Source organism: Hordeum vulgare, chromosome 5H (assembly GCF_904849725.1).
Source record: "Hordeum vulgare subsp. vulgare chromosome 5H, MorexV3_pseudomolecules_assembly, whole genome shotgun sequence".
Taxonomy (NCBI): Eukaryota; Viridiplantae; Streptophyta; class Magnoliopsida; order Poales; family Poaceae; genus Hordeum; species Hordeum vulgare.
Window position 1 is genome coordinate 565,020,390 of NC_058522.1, and position 20,616 is coordinate 565,041,005.

Sequence of the window (20,616 nt, forward strand, 5' to 3'; positions counted from 1 at the left end):
CCTTGTTGGCTTGCCACCACCCCATGTGGCCTCCGATCTCTCTCAGAAGCTTCCAAGTCTTATTTTTGTCCAGAAAAAATCACTAAAAAGTTTTGTTGTATTTGGATTTCGTTTGGTACTGATTTCCTGAAAAGCCAAAAACACGGAGAAAACAACAACTGGCACTAGGCACTGAGTTAATAGGTTAGTTTCCAAAAGATATATAAAATAGCATATAATGCATATAAAGACCCCAAAAATGATAATATAATAGCATGAAACAATAAAAAATTATAGATACGTTGAAGACGTATCATATAACCATAGTGTGATCCACCAAAACAACGACTTCAATAAAATTGCCATCCACCCGTGTGCAACTAAAGTTCCTGGGACCAACCACAAGAGACTTCAATCTCAGGTACACCTCTTTCTGCGGTCTCTCCATCACTATTCACAAACAAATTGACTTCTTTCTTGAGCAAGGTCAACCAAGATCTTTGAATGTTGGCATCACCTTCGAACATATCATCAAGGCAATCCCACACTTCCTTGGCGGTCTTGAAAAGAGCAATGGAATCGCTATACTGATCGGTGACTGCAAGTCAAAGCATGTTGAGGGCGGTAGCATTGAATTGATCATCAATGGCTTCCCTTTTAGTAAGGCTTGAAGGATCATGGGGCTTGAAGCAATTGAAAGTAACCTACCAAAGTTGTGTTGCATTGCGAATGTGAGGCTCCATAACGAGTTTCCACTAAGCAAACGAGTTAGCCTTCAATGGGGGTGGAGCCCCAACATGATTAATATGCACACGAGGGATAGGTTGTGGCGAGTAATGAGGCTCTATGGAATAGAGAGGTGTGGTGGTAGGCTTGAGATAAGTGAGAGTTTCTCTCACATCATCACATCATACGCAGTAAGATTATATGATATACCTGAAATAAGCTCAATTTGTATCATGTGTACTTCAGGCATTGCATATAAGAAGATAAGAATCAAGATCATTAGAGAATACATAAACACTTCTTGATAAGGGCAATCAGCCCTTTTTGATACAAGAGTAGATTGTCATACAACTCTTTTTGATGAAAATGCGCACTTCTAATGATAAGGACTTGATGAGGACAATCAACTCTTTTTGATACACGAAGATAAGCATGGCGATCGTTAGACAATACGTAAACACTACTTCCGCCACGCTTTCAATTTTCCACTCTAAATCCAGGCCATCCTCCGCCTTCCTATATGTTTCCATCTCTTTAATAATAGCCGCTGCAAAATGAGAACCGAAGCGGTGTCAACGAAATGAACATGTTTTTCGATCAATCACGCTTGTTTATATCTGAATAAGTATCCTTTCTACCGGCAGATGCAAAGAAGGGAAACTGCAATGTGATCAGTGTGATGCACCAGCAGAAATCATAGTTTGTTGGAGCAGAAAAGAAGAGGTTTCAATACCGAGCCAATCGAACTCCTCTTCTGCATCAGCTGGCTTGCTGCTGCTGCTCGCGTACTTGGACCAGCTCTCGGAGCTCATCAGCGTGTTGTACGCGTGCTTGATCCTAAGAAACTTCTCCTGGGAATTCGCCTGCATTGGACCAGGAGTTTGTCAGCAAAATCTCCATTAGAAAACAGTACTGAAGCTATTTCCATCGCTGAATCCTGCTGCTTGGATTGGATATACGAGGGATCACCTCCTTGTTGACGTCCGGGTGGTACTTGAGCGCGAGGCGCCGATACGCGCGCTTGATCTCGGCGGGCGACGCCGACGGCGCCACGCCCAGCACATCGTGCGGGGCCTCCCTCCTCGGCCCGCCTCCGCTTCCGCCGCCGGCGCCCGCGCGGACCCGCACGCTCGCCCGCCGCGTCAACCGACCGGAGCCGGAACGGAGGAGAGGGACAGAGGGCGCCGATACCGGAGCATACGCGAGGCGGCGTGAGAGAAGGAGGACATGCGGGGCAGCGACGGCGGAGACTTGCACCGACGGCGCCATTGCAATGGGGTTGCGAGGCGCGTGGCGAGCACGTCCTCTGCCGTTCAGATCGACCGGCGCAGAGGATCCAACGGCCGTTGTTATAAGCTGATGATTAGCAACCTCTCGATGTGTCAACACCTACCTGACTAAACTTCAAAAAAACACCTTCCTGACTATACTTTTACGCAAACTCTAATCTTAGCTGCCCATGGATAGATCCTGTTTATCGAAGGACAAAAAATACAAGATCATATTTTAAATAGGCGAGTACTCTGCGCCGGCGCGCCGGCCCAAAACTTTCGGTCGGCCGCCTGGCAGCCGCACGATCCGAACGTTCGTAACCGTACGATTAATTTCGCGAGGCGTCTTCTTTTTCTCACGCAGCGCCTGCTTGCTAGTCGTCCCCGCACGACCTCCCACTTGCAGCTCCCGTCGCGCCGCTCGTTGGTTCACCGTTGCTGCACGCCGTCCCTCTTCCCGGCGTCTTCCTCCTTCCTTTCTCCCTCCTGCAACGCTGGCCATCCAGCAAAGACCATCCATGGTTGAAGCATCTCCGTAGCCGCTCCAGTAATGCCGACCATGGTCGTAGCATCTCCTGGTCGTGGATGAAGCTCCCTCGTTCGTCGGTTGAAGCTTTTTTTTGGCCGCTTGCAGCTTTCATCAACGTTCGGCCATGATTTCCTTCATTGCTGGTTGAAGCTTTTTGCGATGCCGGTTGTAACTTTTTGCAATGCGGTTGCATCATTTTTGGTATTGACAGTAACTAGCCCTGGCATATGTTGTCGTCGTTGAAGCTTTTTGGGACGCCGGTTGAAGCATTTTTGGAAGCCGGTTGTAGCTTTTTGCTATGACGCTGGCCGGTTCCAGCATTTGACGTCGCTGGTTGCAGCTTTTTGCGGTGCCTGTGGCAGCTTCCTGGAACACCGGTTGTAACATGGGAGGTGTCGGTTGTGCTCCCAGCTCCGATGAGATTCTCCCCGTAGCAAAATGCTCGACGATGTCGTCAATAGCAGCTCATAGTCGTCCCTGTCGTCGTCCACCCCAAGTTTATAAGCCATGGCACCCACAGCAGCTCGTAGCTGTCCTCCGTCTCTGTTCGCCCCGAGCTCGTAAGCCATGGCGGCCTTGACCTGTGAGCTCAAAGGCCATGGCGCCCTGTCATAGCAGTGCTTCGGGGTGACGATCCATGGGAGCAGCGTCCCCATGGAGGAGGTGCAGGGCAAGGTGCGAAGGAAGGACTGCTCGAAGCTGCTAAGGCTATGGCGGAGAAGGCGAGGCGGAGCACTGCGGAAGAGATAAGGTTCAGATGAGAAAAATATGTGGCAGAGAAAGCAAGTGGTCGGTTAGATCATGTTTAATCCAACGCGCCGCGTGTGACCGGTCAAATCACTCGGCCGGCATGTCGTACAGAAACATTTCCCTTTTAAATATGGGAAATTATTTCCTTCAACCAACCGATCTTACATAAACGTCCATCATCTTCGTGTTCGTTGGATGAGCTCCCTCAGATATCCGTTGGATGAGCTCCGCCAGATAGTCCGTGTCCACATTGTGCAAGTGGTCCATTGCTTTAAAAAGAGATTCTGCAACTAGTTCCTTGTTGCAAACCGTCCAAATGCTAGATACGATCGATGTTAAAAAAACAAATTTGGCAACACGACCCATGTTGAAAAAAAATCCGTAACACCACCGATGTTGCAAATAAAATCTACAACAAGACCCATGTTGCAAAAACAAATTCAACAACACAACCCATGTCGTAAAAAAACTCGCAACATAATCTATGTTGCAAATGTTTCCGTAACAAGACATCTGTTGCAGGATAAAATTATCAGATCTGACGACTTGCTAGGTGACTGATATTTTTAAAAGATCCAACGTCCGACATGTAGCAGGACTCATAAAAAATTTCAGGCAAAAATAACGATTCGGTGATTTTGCAACAAAGAAACTGTTGTAGAATGAGTTGTGTAACATCTACTTTGTTGCAATTCACGACGCACCTCATTGAGAGATCCAACGGTTATTTATGGCTCAATCCAACAGCGAAGGAGGTGGTGGATGTTTTCAATTAATCCACTACGGATGCGTAGCGTCCCCCTTTAAATATGCAAGATTTTTCATGTGAATTACCATCATTACCATCTTTTTCTTTCTTTTTTTGCAAGAAAAATTTCAATCTTTTCATCATTTGAACAAGTACTCAGCTTATTTTAGATACTTCCTTTTCTCCTCTTACCATGCAACTTCGCATCACTGTTGTACGCGCGACTGTGATTGTATCGATGGGGGTGATACTCTTCTTTGATTTCCTTGTGTGATAATATGTGCCTTTTTTATGCTGCTTTGTGTCCTCTATGTGCTGCCTTCCCCATGCCCTGGATTGCTCTGTGTGACTCCATTGTTTCATGTCGCTGGTTCGCCACCCCCCACCCCCACCCCCACCCCCACCCCCACCCCACCCCTCTCTCGCTCACATCTCTGTGCGTGGTGTAGCACCCCATCGCTCACATCCCCTCTTCTTGCGGACTCTTCTTGCTCCTGTCGCGATTTCTTCATGCTTGTCGTTCCACACTGCATGCCACACGCTGTGCACGCCAGGTGCTTCTAGTAGCCCGTGCCTGGTTCCTCCAGCTTCCTGGTGGTTTTGCCGCTCGTTGACGCTCTATTAAATTCGGCTGCCACCAGATCGTTTGCTTCTCCGGCTGACTGAGGTTCGGAATAGGTTTCGCTTTTGCCTATTCCCGATATGATGTCCTTGCACGCACTTCTTTTTTCATGTTTCTGGTCTACCAGGGGATCTTCTATGTTCTTTGGTTGTGCTTGTTCTTGACGCTTGTTTTTTTTTTTCTTTTTTTTTTTTGAGGCAAAAGCAATAGCTTTAATACGGCATGGGCAAGTTGTTCCTTACAAACTCAGCAACGTGCTGGAACATCATACTCCTAGTACAAGGCATAGTCAGCATTACAAATATCACCTAATTTTGCTAAACTATGGGCAGCCATGTTTGCTTCTCGACAGCACGCCTTCACTTCACAAAATGAGAACCATGTCCGCATCTGCATCTTCAGGTTGTCCAACACCACAGCATGCTCAGAAAAAACAATGCAAGGATTATTTAAGGCGTTGACTAGCATCTGGGAGTCTGACTCCATCTCCACGCTTATAGCACCCAACTCAGAGGCAAGATCAAATGCATGAGTCATAGCCCAGAGCTCAGACGCATATGCATCAGAGGCATTGAAAGTTTACCTTGCTTTACACGTCACCACAATCTCTACATCATCCCAAACAATGACACCGCATGCAGCAATGTTAGTCTCAAGGATAAATGACGCGTCAACATTGAATTTCAGGTTATCTTGCCGTGGACATTGCCATTTCGTCACCTCCATATTTCTTCTATTTTTCTTCTTCGGCCACAACTCAAGGCACTCGGTTGTGCTCACACGGGCATCATGAGCGATCACCTGCCCAGACTTATCCTGCTCACCATTCCTCTTTTTGTTTTGGTTGTTCTACCAATGCCACATAAAGTGGAACACCTCCATCCTTTTCTTTTCAGGTAACTCCCAGATGATACTTATAAGCCTCTCCAGCCGAGACCGTGTTCTCCAAACGCATTATGGTGCCCTCCAGTTCAAGGTCCCGCCACACCTCTTTCATCTTCTTGCACATTATGAACAGGTGTGCACTATCTTCGTGAACATAACCACACATTAGGCATCACTCATCATCCAACACCATTCCTTTCCTGGTCAAGTTGGCTCGAACTGCAAGAGAATCATGTGCTAAAGGTCAGACAAACATTTTGATCTTGCCGGGGCATGCCAATTTCCATATTTTCGTCCAGAAACTATCAGCACATGCCCTTAAGTCTCCTTGGCCTCCAGAACTGGTGCTGCCCCTCTCATCACCATTCTGACCTGAGATTTGCGCATGCAACTTGTATGCCATCTTCAATGAATGTAGCCCCTTTGAATCATAGTGCCACGCAATGAAATCCTCCATACTGTCCCGCAGTGGAATATTCAGAATAGTATTAGCATCAGCAGGAAAAAGGTGTATCGCACAAGCTCAGTGTCCCACTTCCCATCAACTCGGCTAATTAGATCATTCACCCTCTTGAGAAGGTTCCCGTTTCTTGGCGTAATGACACCCCGTGACCAGGCCCTCGGCATCCAAGGATCCCGCCAGATGTTCACCTTTGATCCACTGCCAATCCTCCATATATAGCCTTGCCTCACCAGATGAGCACCATGCAGCAAACTCCTCCAGGCGTAAGAAATTCCAGGACCCGCTTTGGCCTCCATGATGTTCCCGTCAGGGTAGTAGCGAGCCCTCAACACCCTCGCACACAATGCGTCCGGGTGTTGGATAAGTCTCCACACCTGCTTAGACAACATAGCCACATTGAAACTATGGATATCCATAAACCTGAGTCCTCCTGCCCCCTTCGGTTTGATCAATCGCCGCCAGCCAATCCAATGAATCTTGTTTTCTTTGTCTTGTTGGCTCCACCAATACCTCCAAATCATCGAGCTTATCTCCTCGCATAGACCTTTTCTAAGGTAAAAGCATGACATCGCAAAGGTTGGAATCGCTTGTGCTACCGCCTTCACCAGCACCTTTTTCTGCGGCTTTCTGATTAACTTCTTGATCCAACCTTGCATCATCTCCCAGATTTTATCCTTAATGTAGGCAAAAGTTCCCTTCACCGATCGGCCAACATGAACCGACAGACCCAAGTAGAGATCATTCCATGCCATATTCATTATACCCAAGGCCTCCATGATTGATTTTCTTATCTCATCGTCCACATTCGGGTTGAACCTGATCGCACTTTTCTCAACATTAATACACTACCCCGAACAGTTCTTATAGAGCTCCACGTTCCCTTTCAGCGCCTGTGCTTTTTGATGTTTCGCCTTAATGAGCAGCAGCGAGTCATCTGCAAAGAACAGATGATATACATTGGGTGCAGCAGGGCACACCTTGATACCACTTATGACCCCTCTCTCCTCCCCATCCCGCAACAGTGATGACAATCCTTCTGCACAAATAACAAACAGGTAGGGGGACAGTGCGTCCCCTTGGCGTAGCCCTCTCGATGGTGCAAATTGTACAGTCAGGGCACCATTCACCTTAATCTTGTATTTTACACTGGACACACACATCATGATAAGCTCGACCCACTGTTGGTAGAAACCCATCTTGGTAAGCATGGCCCGCAAGAAACTCCACTCGACACGGTCATACGCTTTACTCATATCCGCCTTCGCAGCTGCATACCCTTCCTTCCCTCCTTTTTTATTCATCAAGAAGTGTGTTAACTCATATGCCACAAGAATATTATCGATGATCAGTCTACCCCCACAAAAGCACTTTGGCTCTCAGATATGCTCTCCAGTAGAAGCTGTTACAACCGTTTTGCCATGAATTTCAACTCCATCTTGTACAACACATTACATATGTTAATGGGTCTTAAGTCCTTTATGCGAGATGGATTCTTCACCTTGGGTATAAGAACCACATAAGTACAATTCCACCCTTCTAGCATCGGACCCCCATTGAGCACATGTAGTACTTCCTTCACAATCGAGTCTCCCATGAAATGCCAACACTTTTGTTACACTAATGATGGAATGCCATCCGGACCCGGTGCCCTCAAGTTCCCTATGCTATCTAGGGCAACTTTCACCTCAGCCTCCGTGAACTCTTTGCGCAAGCAATCATTCATTTGTCGAGTCAGCTGTGGATGTACTTTATCAACAAGCTCATTTTTTCGAGTAACTTTTGTGAATTTAAATAACTCCTGAAAGAACGAGCACACATAGTTAGTTAGGTCTGCCCCCGCCTCCACGACCACTCCATCATCCCTCCTCAACGTCGAAATTTTGTTCTGCTTCTTCCTGTTAGAGGCATATGCATGTAGAAACTTCGTATTCCTATCTCCATCTTTCAGCCACCAAACATGGGCATGTTGTTTCCACTTGATATGGACCATCTCTTCTAGTTTCTCCACCTCACATCGCAGCCTCGTCTCCTCCCTTACCTTCCGCCTTGAAACATCCTCCCGCCTACACACCTCCAGCTTCTTCATCGCCCTTCTGAGTCTTCCCTCCAACTACCCCATCTCTCGGTTCCACTTCAGCATCCTCCCAGCTACCGTCCTAAGATTATCAGCCACCTTCTCTTCCATTTTTCCACTAGCCCTCTCCCAAGCCTACATGATCGTCTCCACACATCCTTCCTCCTAGAATCAACGAGCCTCTAAACGGAACGAGTTATCCCTTTCATGTATCCGGAGTTCTTCGCCATTCATACACACAATAACTGTCATGTGGTCCGAGTGGCGCGGCTCACCATTAACAACCGTGAACTCCGGGAACATGATACACCACTCCGAGTTAGCCATCGTTGTGTCCAACCTTCCACATATATAATCCTTCACCTCACAATTATGGTTCCTACAGGTAAAGGTGTCACCATTATAACCCAAATCATCTAGCTCACAACACTCTAAAGCTTCTCTAAAATTATCCATGTAATGTTTCTATCAGGGCACACATCCAATTTTCTCTACATTGGACACCACCTCATTAAAATCGCCATGGCACAACCAAGGTCTCTCATGCTCGTGTTATTGCTTGAGCATGCGAAGCACCTTCCAGGTCTCCTTCTTTCTCTCCATTTTTGACTTCCCATAGACTCCTGTTAATCGCCAAACCACCCCTTGTTCGTCTCTCACATGAACATCTACATGACGCCTCCCAATTAACCAGAGCAAGACTTACTGTCCTCTTTTCCACGGCAAAGCCACACCCCTACTCCTTCCCCCATGTTCTTCACAACCATACTAGCAAGCCCTAGCTTCCACCTGAATCGATCCATCTCCCCTTCATAATTCTTAGTCTCTGCTAAAACAGAATGTCGGGCTCCTCCCGTCTCCCCACATCAAGGAGACCAAGAATTGTCAGGTCGTTCCCAAGCCCCCAGCAGTTCTAGCTTACGATCATCATTCCTCCCGACGTGGATGCTCTTGCAGCCCGGCCGATAAAGTTGTGTTATTTTCTTCCTTAACCTCGACCACCTCCTCAAGCCTCCCCTTCTTGTTAGTTGTTTCCTCCATATCCTCCTCGATCTTGCTCCTCTTGCGACCAAGGACATCCTCCCTTTTCCCTCTCGTTCCCTGTGCCACCCTTCTATCTGTTTACCCTTTTATTTTTTTGCCCTCCTTTCTTTCCCTTTCCTTCTTCTCAGCTGCACTCTTGTTCACCTGCATACCCCTTGCATGCACACCTCCAGCTCCCTCCCTCTTCTCTGTTACCTCCCCTCCTTCCCTTCGACCACCCTTCTCCTGCGCATCCCCATGCTTTCCATCTGAGGTTAACATCATACCACTTCCTCCTTCCGACCCATCAACGTCCTTTTTTGTTGAAACTCCAACTTCTTCTTTGCTATGGCAGAATTGTCCTCCATGCCATCTTGTTTCTTCATCGGGATAGTCAGTTCCTCCCCTTTCTCTCCTCCCACCCCCTTCCTCTCATTTGACCATGTATCCTTCCTCCAAGTCATGATATCACTGTCGGATCCACCACTCGCCCGCCCAAAACTATAGTGCATGTGCCCACTATTACTCCTTCCACTCGGTCTCCACATATGGTCCTCCTCATAATTTCTCCGTTTCCCCATGTTCGCTCTCAGCCATCTGCCATATTGTGGCGTCTCACCTTTCTTTAGTTTGATAGAACAATCTTTCTCGCTATGCCCTAGGATTCCACAAGTATAGCAAAAGTTCGACAAGTACTCGTACTCGAACGGACACCACAATTTCTCCTCCTGCACCACCTTGTTTTCGCAGAGCACCATGGATTGCTTATCCCTCCCCTCTTCCTCCTATTCCTCATCAAGAGTAAATCCACTCATGAGCGTTTTGGCTATAGGAATGTGAACCTTTATCCGAAGATACTTTCCCACTACCTGCCCATCTGCACCCGTGTCCAGCTCCACAAACTGACCCAACATCTCTCCAATCTGCTCTCGTGATTCCTCATTCATCATCCGGGGTGGAAGACGATATACCCTGACCCAAATTGGTATGTCTTTGAACTCATATCTATTTATCCTCCTGCTTATTACATAGTCCTCCATGACAATCAAATCTTTATCAAACATCCACGACCCATCCTCTAAGGTCTTTCTCTTCCCCGGCCCCTGATTGAAGATGAACAGAAATACATTTTCTCCCAATTCCTTGCACTCAATACCTTTAATCGGGCACCAAACTTTCCCTAATGCAAGTGCAATAGACTCTTGGTGTGTCGGCTTCTCTGACAAGATCTTCCCTATTGCATGTGGTGCATCTCCGTTTCCTTTCTCCCTCGCTGCCACTTGCAGCTTAACACCTTTTCTTTCTTGCTCGGACAGCTTCATGTTCTCCAGCATCCGTGCAACTCTCTCCAAGGCCACACTCCTTCGGGTCATCCCCAGCCCAGAATACACAACCCTGATCTGTAGGGCCCAAGGATGGAGCTCTCCGACGTGCGCCCCAAGTCACCAACGGGAGACTTGATTTTTGGTGGGATTCAAGCCTCTGCCTGACTCAGGAAGCTGCGTCGGTCAGAGGAAAGGGCACGGGGGAGGGGATCCGGGCACCTGAGGGGGAGGGGTGGGAGGGGGCAGTGGTGCGGCGGCAGATCGGAACGGGAATAGGAACAGGAACAAGAACGAGGGGAAAACCCAATTGCCTCCAGAATTGCCGGAACAGAACGCCCAACCGTCACCAGCACTGGGATGGACTTTTGTCTTGGCGCTTGTTCTTGCCACTGACTAAGATTCAGGTCTAGTTTTTGTCTTGCCTTTGCCCGGTCTGCTATAACCGCTCACCACCCCCTTGATGATTTACATGTGCGCAGAGTATAGTTCAAGCTTTTCTGAACTAAGAGTATCGATCCCACGGGACAGGGAGCACATGAAATGGCCTTTGCCTCTTGTAGGGGTTTACAGATATATGTCTGCGGGTTAATTACAATCCAAGGCAAATCAAATGGACTAGCTAAATGATCTGACGCAAGTTCTCACCGCACCATTCTCGAATGATCTTCCTTTAAAAGTTGGAAAATAAGACGAACCAACTAAGGCCAGATAAGTTAAAGGCGAACTAGTTCACTCATTTCATATGGGAGGAGCTTGTCCGGATCTCGTCCTCAAGAAATGAGGGAAAAGTATGGCCAAAACTCCAGTCAAGCTCGGGGGCTATTGGCGGTGTACTAAACCGAGGGTGGGCTGGAATTAGGGCCCAACATGCCAAGGTGTGCCCAAGGCCCCTCGTCCCGCAAGAAGCCCTCCATCCAGAAGTGCCTTCATCTTGGCGTGCAAGTCAGGAAGCCCTCATATCGAGAAGGGTTCCAGGTCGGTTAGCAAACCATGTAACCCTGGGACTCACCCACCATTATAAGGTGAGACCTTGGTATAGCTCAGTGCATTGACACCAAGTCATAGTCTCAGTAGCAACATCTCCACACATATTGTAACCCCCTCACACGAGACGTTGTTGGGGAACGTAGCATGGGAAACTAAAAATTTCCTACGCGCACGAAGACCTATCATGGTGATGTCCATCTACGAGAGGGGATTTCCGATCCACGTTCCCTTGTAGATCGCACAGCAGAAGCGTTAAGAAACGCGGTTGATGTAGTGGAACGTCCTCACGTCCCTCGATCCGCCACGCGAACCGTCCCACGAACCGTCCCGCAATCCGTCCCACGATCTAGTGCCGAACGGACAGCACCTCCGCGTTCAGCACACGTACAGCTCGACGATGATCTCGGCCTTCTTGATCCAGCAAGAGAGAAGGAGAGGTAGATGAGTTCTCCGGCAGCGTGACGGTGCTCCGGAGGTTGGTGATGATCTAATCTCGGCAAGGCTCCGCCCGAGCTCCGCAGAGACGCGATCTAGAGGTAAAACTGTGGAGTTATGTGGTCGGGCTGCCTTGAAAAAGTTGTCTCAAATCAGCCCTAAAACCCCACTATATATAGGAGGAGGGAGGGGAGGCTTGCCTTGAGGCTCAAGGATCCCCAAGGGCTGCGCCACCAAGGGAGGAGTCCTCCTCCAATCCTAGTCCAACTAGGATTGGAAAGTGGAGTCCTTCTCTCCTTTCCCACCTCCTTTTTATTATTTCTCTTTGATTTTCTATCCTTGGCGCATAGGACCTTCTTGGGCTGTCCCACCAGCCCACCAAGGGCTGGTGCGCCACCCCCAAGGCCTATGGGCTTCCCCGGGGTGGGTTGCCCCCCCCCCCCGGTGAACACCCGGAACCCATTCGTCATTCCCGGTAACTCCGAAAACCTTCCGGTAATCAAATGAGGTCATCCTATATATCAATCTTCGTTTCCGGACTATTTCGGAAACCCTCATGATGTCCGTGATCTCATCCGGGACTCCGAACAACATTCGGTAACCAACCATATAACTCAAATACGCATAAAACAACGTCGAACCTTAAGTGTGCAGACCCTGCGGGTTCGAGAACTATGTAGACATGACCCGAGTGACTCCTCGGTCAATATCCAATAGCAGGACCTGGATGCCCATATTGGATCCCACATATTCTACGAAGATCTTATCGTTTGAACCTCAGTGCCAAGGATTCATATAATCCCGTATGTCATTCCCTTTGTCCTTCGGTATGGTACTTGCCCGAGATTCGATCGTCAGTATCCGCATACCTATTTCAATCTTGTTTACCGGCAAGTCTCTTTACTCGTTCTGTAATACAAAATCCCGCAACTTACACTAAGTCACATCGCTTGCAAGGCTTGTGTGTGATGTTGTATTACCGAGTGGGCCCCGAGATACCTCTCCGTCACACGGAGTGACAAATCCCAGTCTCAATCCATACTAACTCAACGAACACCTTCGGAGATACCTGTAGAGCATCTTTATAGTCACCCAGTTACATTGCGACGTTTGATACACACAAAGCATTCCTCCGGTATCAGTGAGTTATATGATCTCATGGTTATAGGAACAAATACTTGACACGCAGAAAACAGTAGCAACAAAATGACACGATCAACATGCTATGTCTATTAGTTTGGGTCTAGTCCATCACATGATTCTCCTAATGATGTGATCCCGTTATCAAGTGACAACACTTGCCTATGGTCAGGAAACCTTGACCATCTTTGATCAACGAGCTAGTCAACTAGAGGCTTACTAGGGACAGTGTTTTGTCTATGTATGCACACATGCACTGTGTTTCCAATCAATACAATTATAGCATGGATAATAAACGATTATCATGAACAAAGAAATATAATAATAACTAATTTATTATTGCCTCTAGGGCATATTTCCAATAGTCTCCCACTTGCACTAGAGTCAATAATCTAGTTCACATCACCATGTGATTCCAACGAATCCAACACCCATATAGTTATGGGGACTGATCACGTCTTGCTCGTGAGAGAGGTTTTAGTCAACGGTTCTGAAACTTTCAGATCCGTGTGTTCTTTACAAATCTTTATGTCATCTTATAGATGCTGCTACTATGTGCTATTCGGAAATACTCCAAATATCTACTCTACTATACGAATCCGTTTCACTACTCATAGTTATTCGGATTAGTGTCAAAGCTTGCATCGACGTAACCCTTTACGACGAACTCTTTAACCACCTCCATAATCGAGAAAAATCCCTTAGTCCATCAGTTACTAAGGATAAATTTTGACCGCTGCTAGTGATTCAATCATGGATCACTCTCTGTACCTCTCAACAGACTTTGAGTCAAGGCACACATCAGGTGCGGTACCCAGCATGGCATACTTCAGCTTCTACGGCCAAGGCATAGAAGACGACCTTCGTCTATTCTCTTTATTCTGCCGGGGTCGGGTTTTGAGTCTTACTCAAATTCACACCTCACAACGCAACCAAGAACTCCTTCTTTGCTGATCTATTTTGAACTCCTTCAAAAACTTGTCAAGGCATGCATCTTGTTGAAACTTCTATTAAGCGCTTTCGATCTATCTTCATAGATCTTTGATGCTCAACGTTCAAGTAGCACAATCCAGGTATTCCTTTGAAAACTCCTTTCAAACAACCTTGTATGCTTTACAGAAATTCTACATTACTTCTGATCCACAATATGTCAACCACATATACTTATCAGAAATTCTATAGTGCTCCCACTCACTTCTTTGGAAATACAAGTTTCTCATAAACCTTGTACAAACCCAAAATCTTTGATCATCTCATCAAAGTGTATATTCCAACTCCGAGATGCTTGCACCAGTCCATTGAAGGATCGCTGGAGCTTGCATACTTGCTAGTATCTTTAGGATCGACAAAACCTCCTGGTTGTATCACATACAATGTTTGCTCAAGGAAACCGTCGAGGAAACAATGTTTTGACATCCTATGTGCAATATTTCATAAATAATGCAGCAACTACTAACATAATTCTAACAGACTTTAGCATCACTACGAGTAAGAAAGTCTCATCATAGTCAACTGTTTGATCTTGTCGGAAACATCTTTGCGACAAGTCGAGCTTTTCTTAATAGTGACTTATCACCATCATCGTGTGTCTTCCTTTTAAAGATCCATCTTTACTCAATAGTCCTATGACCATCAAGTAGTTCTTCCAAAGTCTACACTTTGTTTTCATACATGGATCCTCTCTCGGATTTCATGGCCTCCAGCCATTTGTCAGAATCCGGGCCCACCATTGCTTTCTCCATAACTCGTAGGTTCATTGTTGCTCAACAACATGACCTCCAAGACAGGGTTACCGTACCACTCTGCAGTAGTACGCGACCTTGTCAACCTACGAGATTTGTAGTAACTTGATTCGATGCTCGATGATCACCATCATCAGCTTTCACTTCAATTGGTGTAGGCGCCACAGGAACAACTTCCTGCGCCCTGCTACACACTGGTTGAAGTGATGGTTCAATAACCTTATCAAGTTCTACCACCCTCCCACTCAATTCTTTCGAGAGAAACCTTTCCTCAAGAAAGGATCCGTTTCTAGAAACAAACACTTTGCTTTCGGATCTGAGATAGGAGATGTATCCAACTGTTTTGGATATCCTATGAAGATGCATTTATCCGCTTTGGGTTCAAGCTTATCAGACTAAAACTTTTTCACATAAGTGTCGAAGCCCCAAACTTTCAAGAAACGACAGTTTAGATTTCTCTAAACCTCAGTCTATACTGTGTCATCTCAACGGAAATACGCGGTGTCCTATTTAAAGTGAATGCGGTTGTCTCTAATGCATAACCCATAAACGATAGTGGTAATTCGATAAGAGACATCATAGCATGCACCATACCAAATAGTGTGTGGCTATGATGTTCAGACACATCATCACACTATGATGTTCCAGGTGGCATGAACTACGAAACAATTTCCACATTGTCTTAACTGCGTACGAAAACTCGTAACTCAGATATTCATTTCTATGATCATATCGTAGACAGTTTATCCTCTTGTTACGACGAACTTCACTCCGAAACAGAATTGAACTTTTCAATATTTCAGACTTGTGATTCATTAAGTAAATACTCTTGTATCTACTCAAATCGTCATTGAAGTAAGAACATAATGATATCCACTGCGTGCCTCAGCACCCATTGGACTGCATACATCAAAATGTATTACTTCCAACAAGTTACTATCTTGTTTCATCTCAATGAAAACAAGGCCTTGCTCATGTGGTATGATTTGCATGTCACTAGTGATTCAAAATCAAGTGAGTATAAAGATCCATCAGCATGGAGCCTCTTCATGTAATTTATACCAACATGACTCAAGCGGCAGTGCCACAAGTAAGTAGTACTATCATCATTACCTCGTATCTTTTGGCACCAATATCATGAACATGTGTAACACTACGATCGAGATTCAATAAACCATTGAAGGTGATTATTCAAGCAAATAGAGTAACCATTATTCTCTTTAAATGAATAATCGTATTGCAATAAACACGATCCAATCATGTTCATGCTTAATGCAAGCACCAAATAACAATTATTTAGGTTTAACACCAATCCCGATGGTAGAGGGAGCGTGCGACGTTTGATCATATCAACCTTGGAAACACTTCCAACATGTATCGTCACCTCGCCTTTAGCTAGTCTCCGTTTATGTCGTAGCCTTCATTTCGTGTTACTAATCACTTAGCAACCGAACCGGTATCCAATACCCTCACGCTACTAGGAGTACTAGTAAAGTACACATCAACATCATGTATATCAAATATACTCTTTCGACTTTTGCCAGCCTTCTTATCTACCAAGTATCTAGAGTTGCTCCGCCTCAGTGACCGTTCCCCTCATAACAGAAGCACTTAGTCCCGGGCTTGGGTTTAATCTGGGGTCTCTTCATTAGTGCAGCAACTGCTTTGCCGTTTCATGAAGTATCCCTTCTAGCCCTTGCCTTTATCGAAACTTAGTGGTTTTACTAACCATCAACTATTGATGCTCCTTCTAGATTTCTACTTTCGCAGTGTCAAACATCGTGAATCTCTCAAGGATCATTGTATCTATCCTTGATATGTTATAGTTCATCACGAAGCTCTCACAGCTTGGTGGCAGTGACTTTGGAGAACCATCACTATCTTATCTGGAAGATCAACTCCCACTTGATTCAAGCGATTGTCATACTCAGATAATCTGAGCACATGCTCAACGATTGAGCTTTTCTCCTTTACTTCGTGGACAAAGAATCTTGTCGGAGGTCTCATACCTCTTAACAAGGGCACAAGCATGAAATCACAATTTCATCTCTTTAGAACATCTCTTATGTTCCGTGACGTTTCAAAACGTCTTCGGCGCCTTGCTTCTAAGCCATTAAGTATTTTGTACTGAACTATCGTGTAGTCATTAGAAACGTGTATGTCGGATGTTCACATCATCTACAGACGACGCTCGAGGTGCAGCACATCGAGTGGTGCATTAAGTACATAAGCCTTCTGCGCAGCAACGAGGACAATCCTCGGTTTTACAGACTCAGTCTGCAAAGTTTGCAACTATCAACTTTCAACTAAATTTTCTCTAGGAACATATAAAAACAGTAGAGCTATAGCGCAAGCTACATCGTAATTCACAAAGACCATTAGACTATGTTCATGACAATTAGTTCAATTAATAATATTACTTAAGAACTCCCACTCAAAAAGTACATCTCTCTAGTCAGTTGAGTGGTTCATGATCCAAATGTTGGGGAACGTCGCATGGGAAACAAAAAATTTCCTACGCGCACGAAGACCTATCATGGTGATGTCCATCTACGAGAGGGGATGTGTGATCTACGTGTTGGGAAACGTAGCATAAATTCAAAAAATTTCCTACGCATGTTCAGATCTTCCTATGGAGAGACCAGCAACGAGAGAGGGGTAAGAGCATCTTCGTACCTTTGAAGATCGCTAAGCAGAAGCGTTGCTAGAACGCGGTTGATGGAGTCGTACTCGCAGCGATTCCGATCTAGTGCCGAACAACGGCACCTCCGCGTTCAACACACGTGCAGCCCGGTGACGTCTCCCGCACCTTGATCCAGCAAAGAGGAGGGAGAGGTTGGGGAAGAAGACCAGCAACACGACGGCGTGGTGTTGGTGGAGAGACGAGGTCTCCCGGTAGGGCTTCGCCAAGCGCCGACAGAGAGGAGGAGGAAGAAGTGCAGGGCTGCGCCGAGGGAGAGGGAAAACTGTGTCCTCCAAAGGCCAAAAGTGCCCACTATATATAGGGGAAGGGGAGAGGGGGTGCCACCCCTAGGGTTCCCACCCTAGGGGGTGCGGCAGCCCTCCCAGATGGGGTGTGTGGCGGCCAGATGGGGAGGAGGGGGTGGCGCACCCCTCTGGTGGGCCTAAGGCCCACCTAAGTTAGGGTTCCCCCCTCTTTTTCTTTCCCCTGCGCCATGGGCTGAGTGGGGAGGCGCACCAGCCCAACTAGGGGCTGGTTCCCACCCCCACTTGGCCCATCTTACCTCTTGGGGTCGCAGCCCCCCTTCGATGGTCCCCCGGGACCACCTCCGGTGGTCCCGGTGGTCCCGGTACGTTACCGGTGATGCCCGAAACACTTCTGGTGTCCGAAACCATCCGTCCTATATATCAATCTTTACCTCCGGACCATTCCGGAGCTCCTCGTGACGTCCTGGATCTCATCCGGGACTCCGAACAACTTTCGGTAATCTCGTATAACAATTCCCTATAACCCTAGCGTCATCGAACCTTAAGTGTGTAGACCCTACGGGTTCGGGAGACAGGCAGACATGACCGAGACATCTCTCTGGCCAATAACCATCAGCGGGGTCTGGATACCCATGGTGGCTCCCACTAGCTCCACGATGTTCTCATCGGATGAACCACGATGTCAAGGATTCAATCAATCCCGTATACGATTCCCTTTGTCTGTTGGTATAGAACTTGCCCGAGATTCGATCGTCGGTATACCTATACCTTGTTCAATCTCGTTACCGGTAAGTCTCTTTACTCGTTCCGTAGCACGTCATCGTGTGACTAACTCCTTAGTCACATTGAGCTCATGATGATGTTCTACCGAGTGGGCCCAGAGATACCTCTCCGTCACACGGAGTGACAAATCCCGATCTCGATTCGTGCCAACCCAACAGACACTTTCGGAGTTACCCGTAGTGCACCTTTATAGTCACCCAGTTACGTTGTGACGTTTGATACACCCAAAGCACTCTTACGGTATCCGGGAGTTGCACAATCTCACGGTCGAAGGAAAAGATACTTGACATTAGAAAAGCATTAGCATACGAACAATACGATCTAGCGCTAGGCTTAGGATTGGGTCTTGTCCACCACATCATTCTCCCAATGATGTGATCCCGTTATCAATGACATCCAATGTCCATGATCAGGAAACCATGATCATCTATTGACTAATGAACTAGCCAACTAGAGGCTTGCTAGGGACACATTGTGATCTATTCATTCACACATGTATTACTGTTTCCTGTTAATACAATTATAGCATGAACGATAGATGATTATCATGAACAAGGAAATATGATAATAACCATTTTATTATTGCCTCTAGGGCATATTTCCAACAGTCTCCCACTTGCACTAGAGTCAATAATTTAGTTACATTGTGATGTATCGAACACCCATAGCATCATGGTGTTGATCATGTTTTGCTCGTGGAAGAGGTTTAGTCAACGGGTCTGCAATATTCAGATCCGTGTGTACTTTACAAATATCTATCACTCCAGTTTGGACATGGTCCTGGATGGAGTTGTAGCGGCGCTTGATGTGCTTCGTCTTCCGGTGAAACCTGGGCTCCTTGGCTATGGCAATGGCTCCAGTGTTGTCACAGAAGAGTGTCATAGGACCCGACGCGCTTGGAACCACTCCAAGGTCGGTGATGAGCTCCTTCATCCAAATTCCTTCATGAGCCGCTTCTGAAGCAGCTATGTACTCCGCTTCACATGTAGATGCTGCCACGACTTCTTGCTTGCTGCTGCACCAGCTCACTGCCCCACCATTCAACACATATACGTATCCGGTTTGTGACTTAGAGTCATCCGGATCTGTGTCGAAGCTAGCGTCGACGTAACCCTTTACGACGAGCTCTTCGTCACCTCCATAAACGAGAAACATTTCCTTAGTCCTTTTCAGGTACTTAAGGATATTCTTGACCGCTGTCTAGTGTTCTGCACCGGGATTACTTTGGTACCTCCCTACCAAGCTTATCGCAAGGTTTATATCAGGTCTGGTACACAGCATGGCATACATTAGAGAGCCCACGGCTGAAGCGTAGGGGACAGAACTCATCTTCTCTCTATCTGCTGCCGTGGTCGGCGACTGAGTCTTACTCAATCTCATACCTTGCAAAACTGGCAAGAACCCTTTCTTTGAGTTTTCCATATTGAACTTCTTCAGTATCTTGTCAAGGTATGTACTTTGCGAAAGACCTATGAGGCGTCTTGATCTATCTCTATAGATCTTGATGCCTAATATGTATGCAGCTTCTCCAAGGTCCTTCATTGAAAAACTCTTGTTCAAATAGGCCTTTATCCTCTCCAACATCTCTATATCATTCCCCATCAACAATATGTCATCCACATATAGTACGAGGAAAGCTACAGAGCTCCCACTCACTTTCTTGTACAGACAGGCTTCTCCGTAAACCTGTATGAACCCAAACGCCTTAATCACCTCATTAAAGCGAATGTTCCAACTCCGAGATGCTTGCACCAGCCCATAGATGGAGCGCTGGAGCTTGCATACTTTGTTAGCACCTTTAGGATCGACAAAACCTTCTGGTTGCATCATATACAACTCTTCCTTAAGATTCCCGTTAAGGAACGCTGTTTTGACGTCCATTTGCCAAATTTCATAATCATAAAAGGCGGCAATTGCTAACATGATTCGGACTGATTTCAGCTTCGCTACGGGAGAGAAAGTCTCTTCGTAGTCAACTCCTTGAATTTGTCGAAAACCCTTTGCGACAAGTCGAGCTTTGTAAACGGTTACATTACCGTTTGCATCAGTCTTCTTCTTGAAGATCCATTTATTTTCTATGGCTCGCCGTTCATCGGGCAAGTCCACCAAAGTCCATATTTTGTTCTCATACATGGATCCTATCTCGGATTTCATGGCCTCAAGCCATTTGTTGGAATCCGGGCCC

General features: G+C 46.5%; 1 protein-coding gene across 1 annotated transcript; it reads right to left on the reverse strand.

Moving 5' to 3' along the window:
• Positions 1–359: 359 nt before the first annotated feature.
• LOC123397330 (J protein JJJ1-like) lies at positions 360–1,974 on the reverse strand. Its single transcript, XM_045091920.1, has 4 exons — positions 1,675–1,974; positions 1,439–1,568; positions 1,055–1,252; positions 360–577 (listed from the first exon to the last, which is right to left on the reverse strand). The coding sequence occupies exons 1-4, from the start codon at positions 1,972–1,974 to the stop codon at positions 360–362; spliced, it is 846 nt and encodes a 281-aa protein (XP_044947855.1).
• Positions 1,975–20,616: the final 18,642 nt, after the last annotated feature.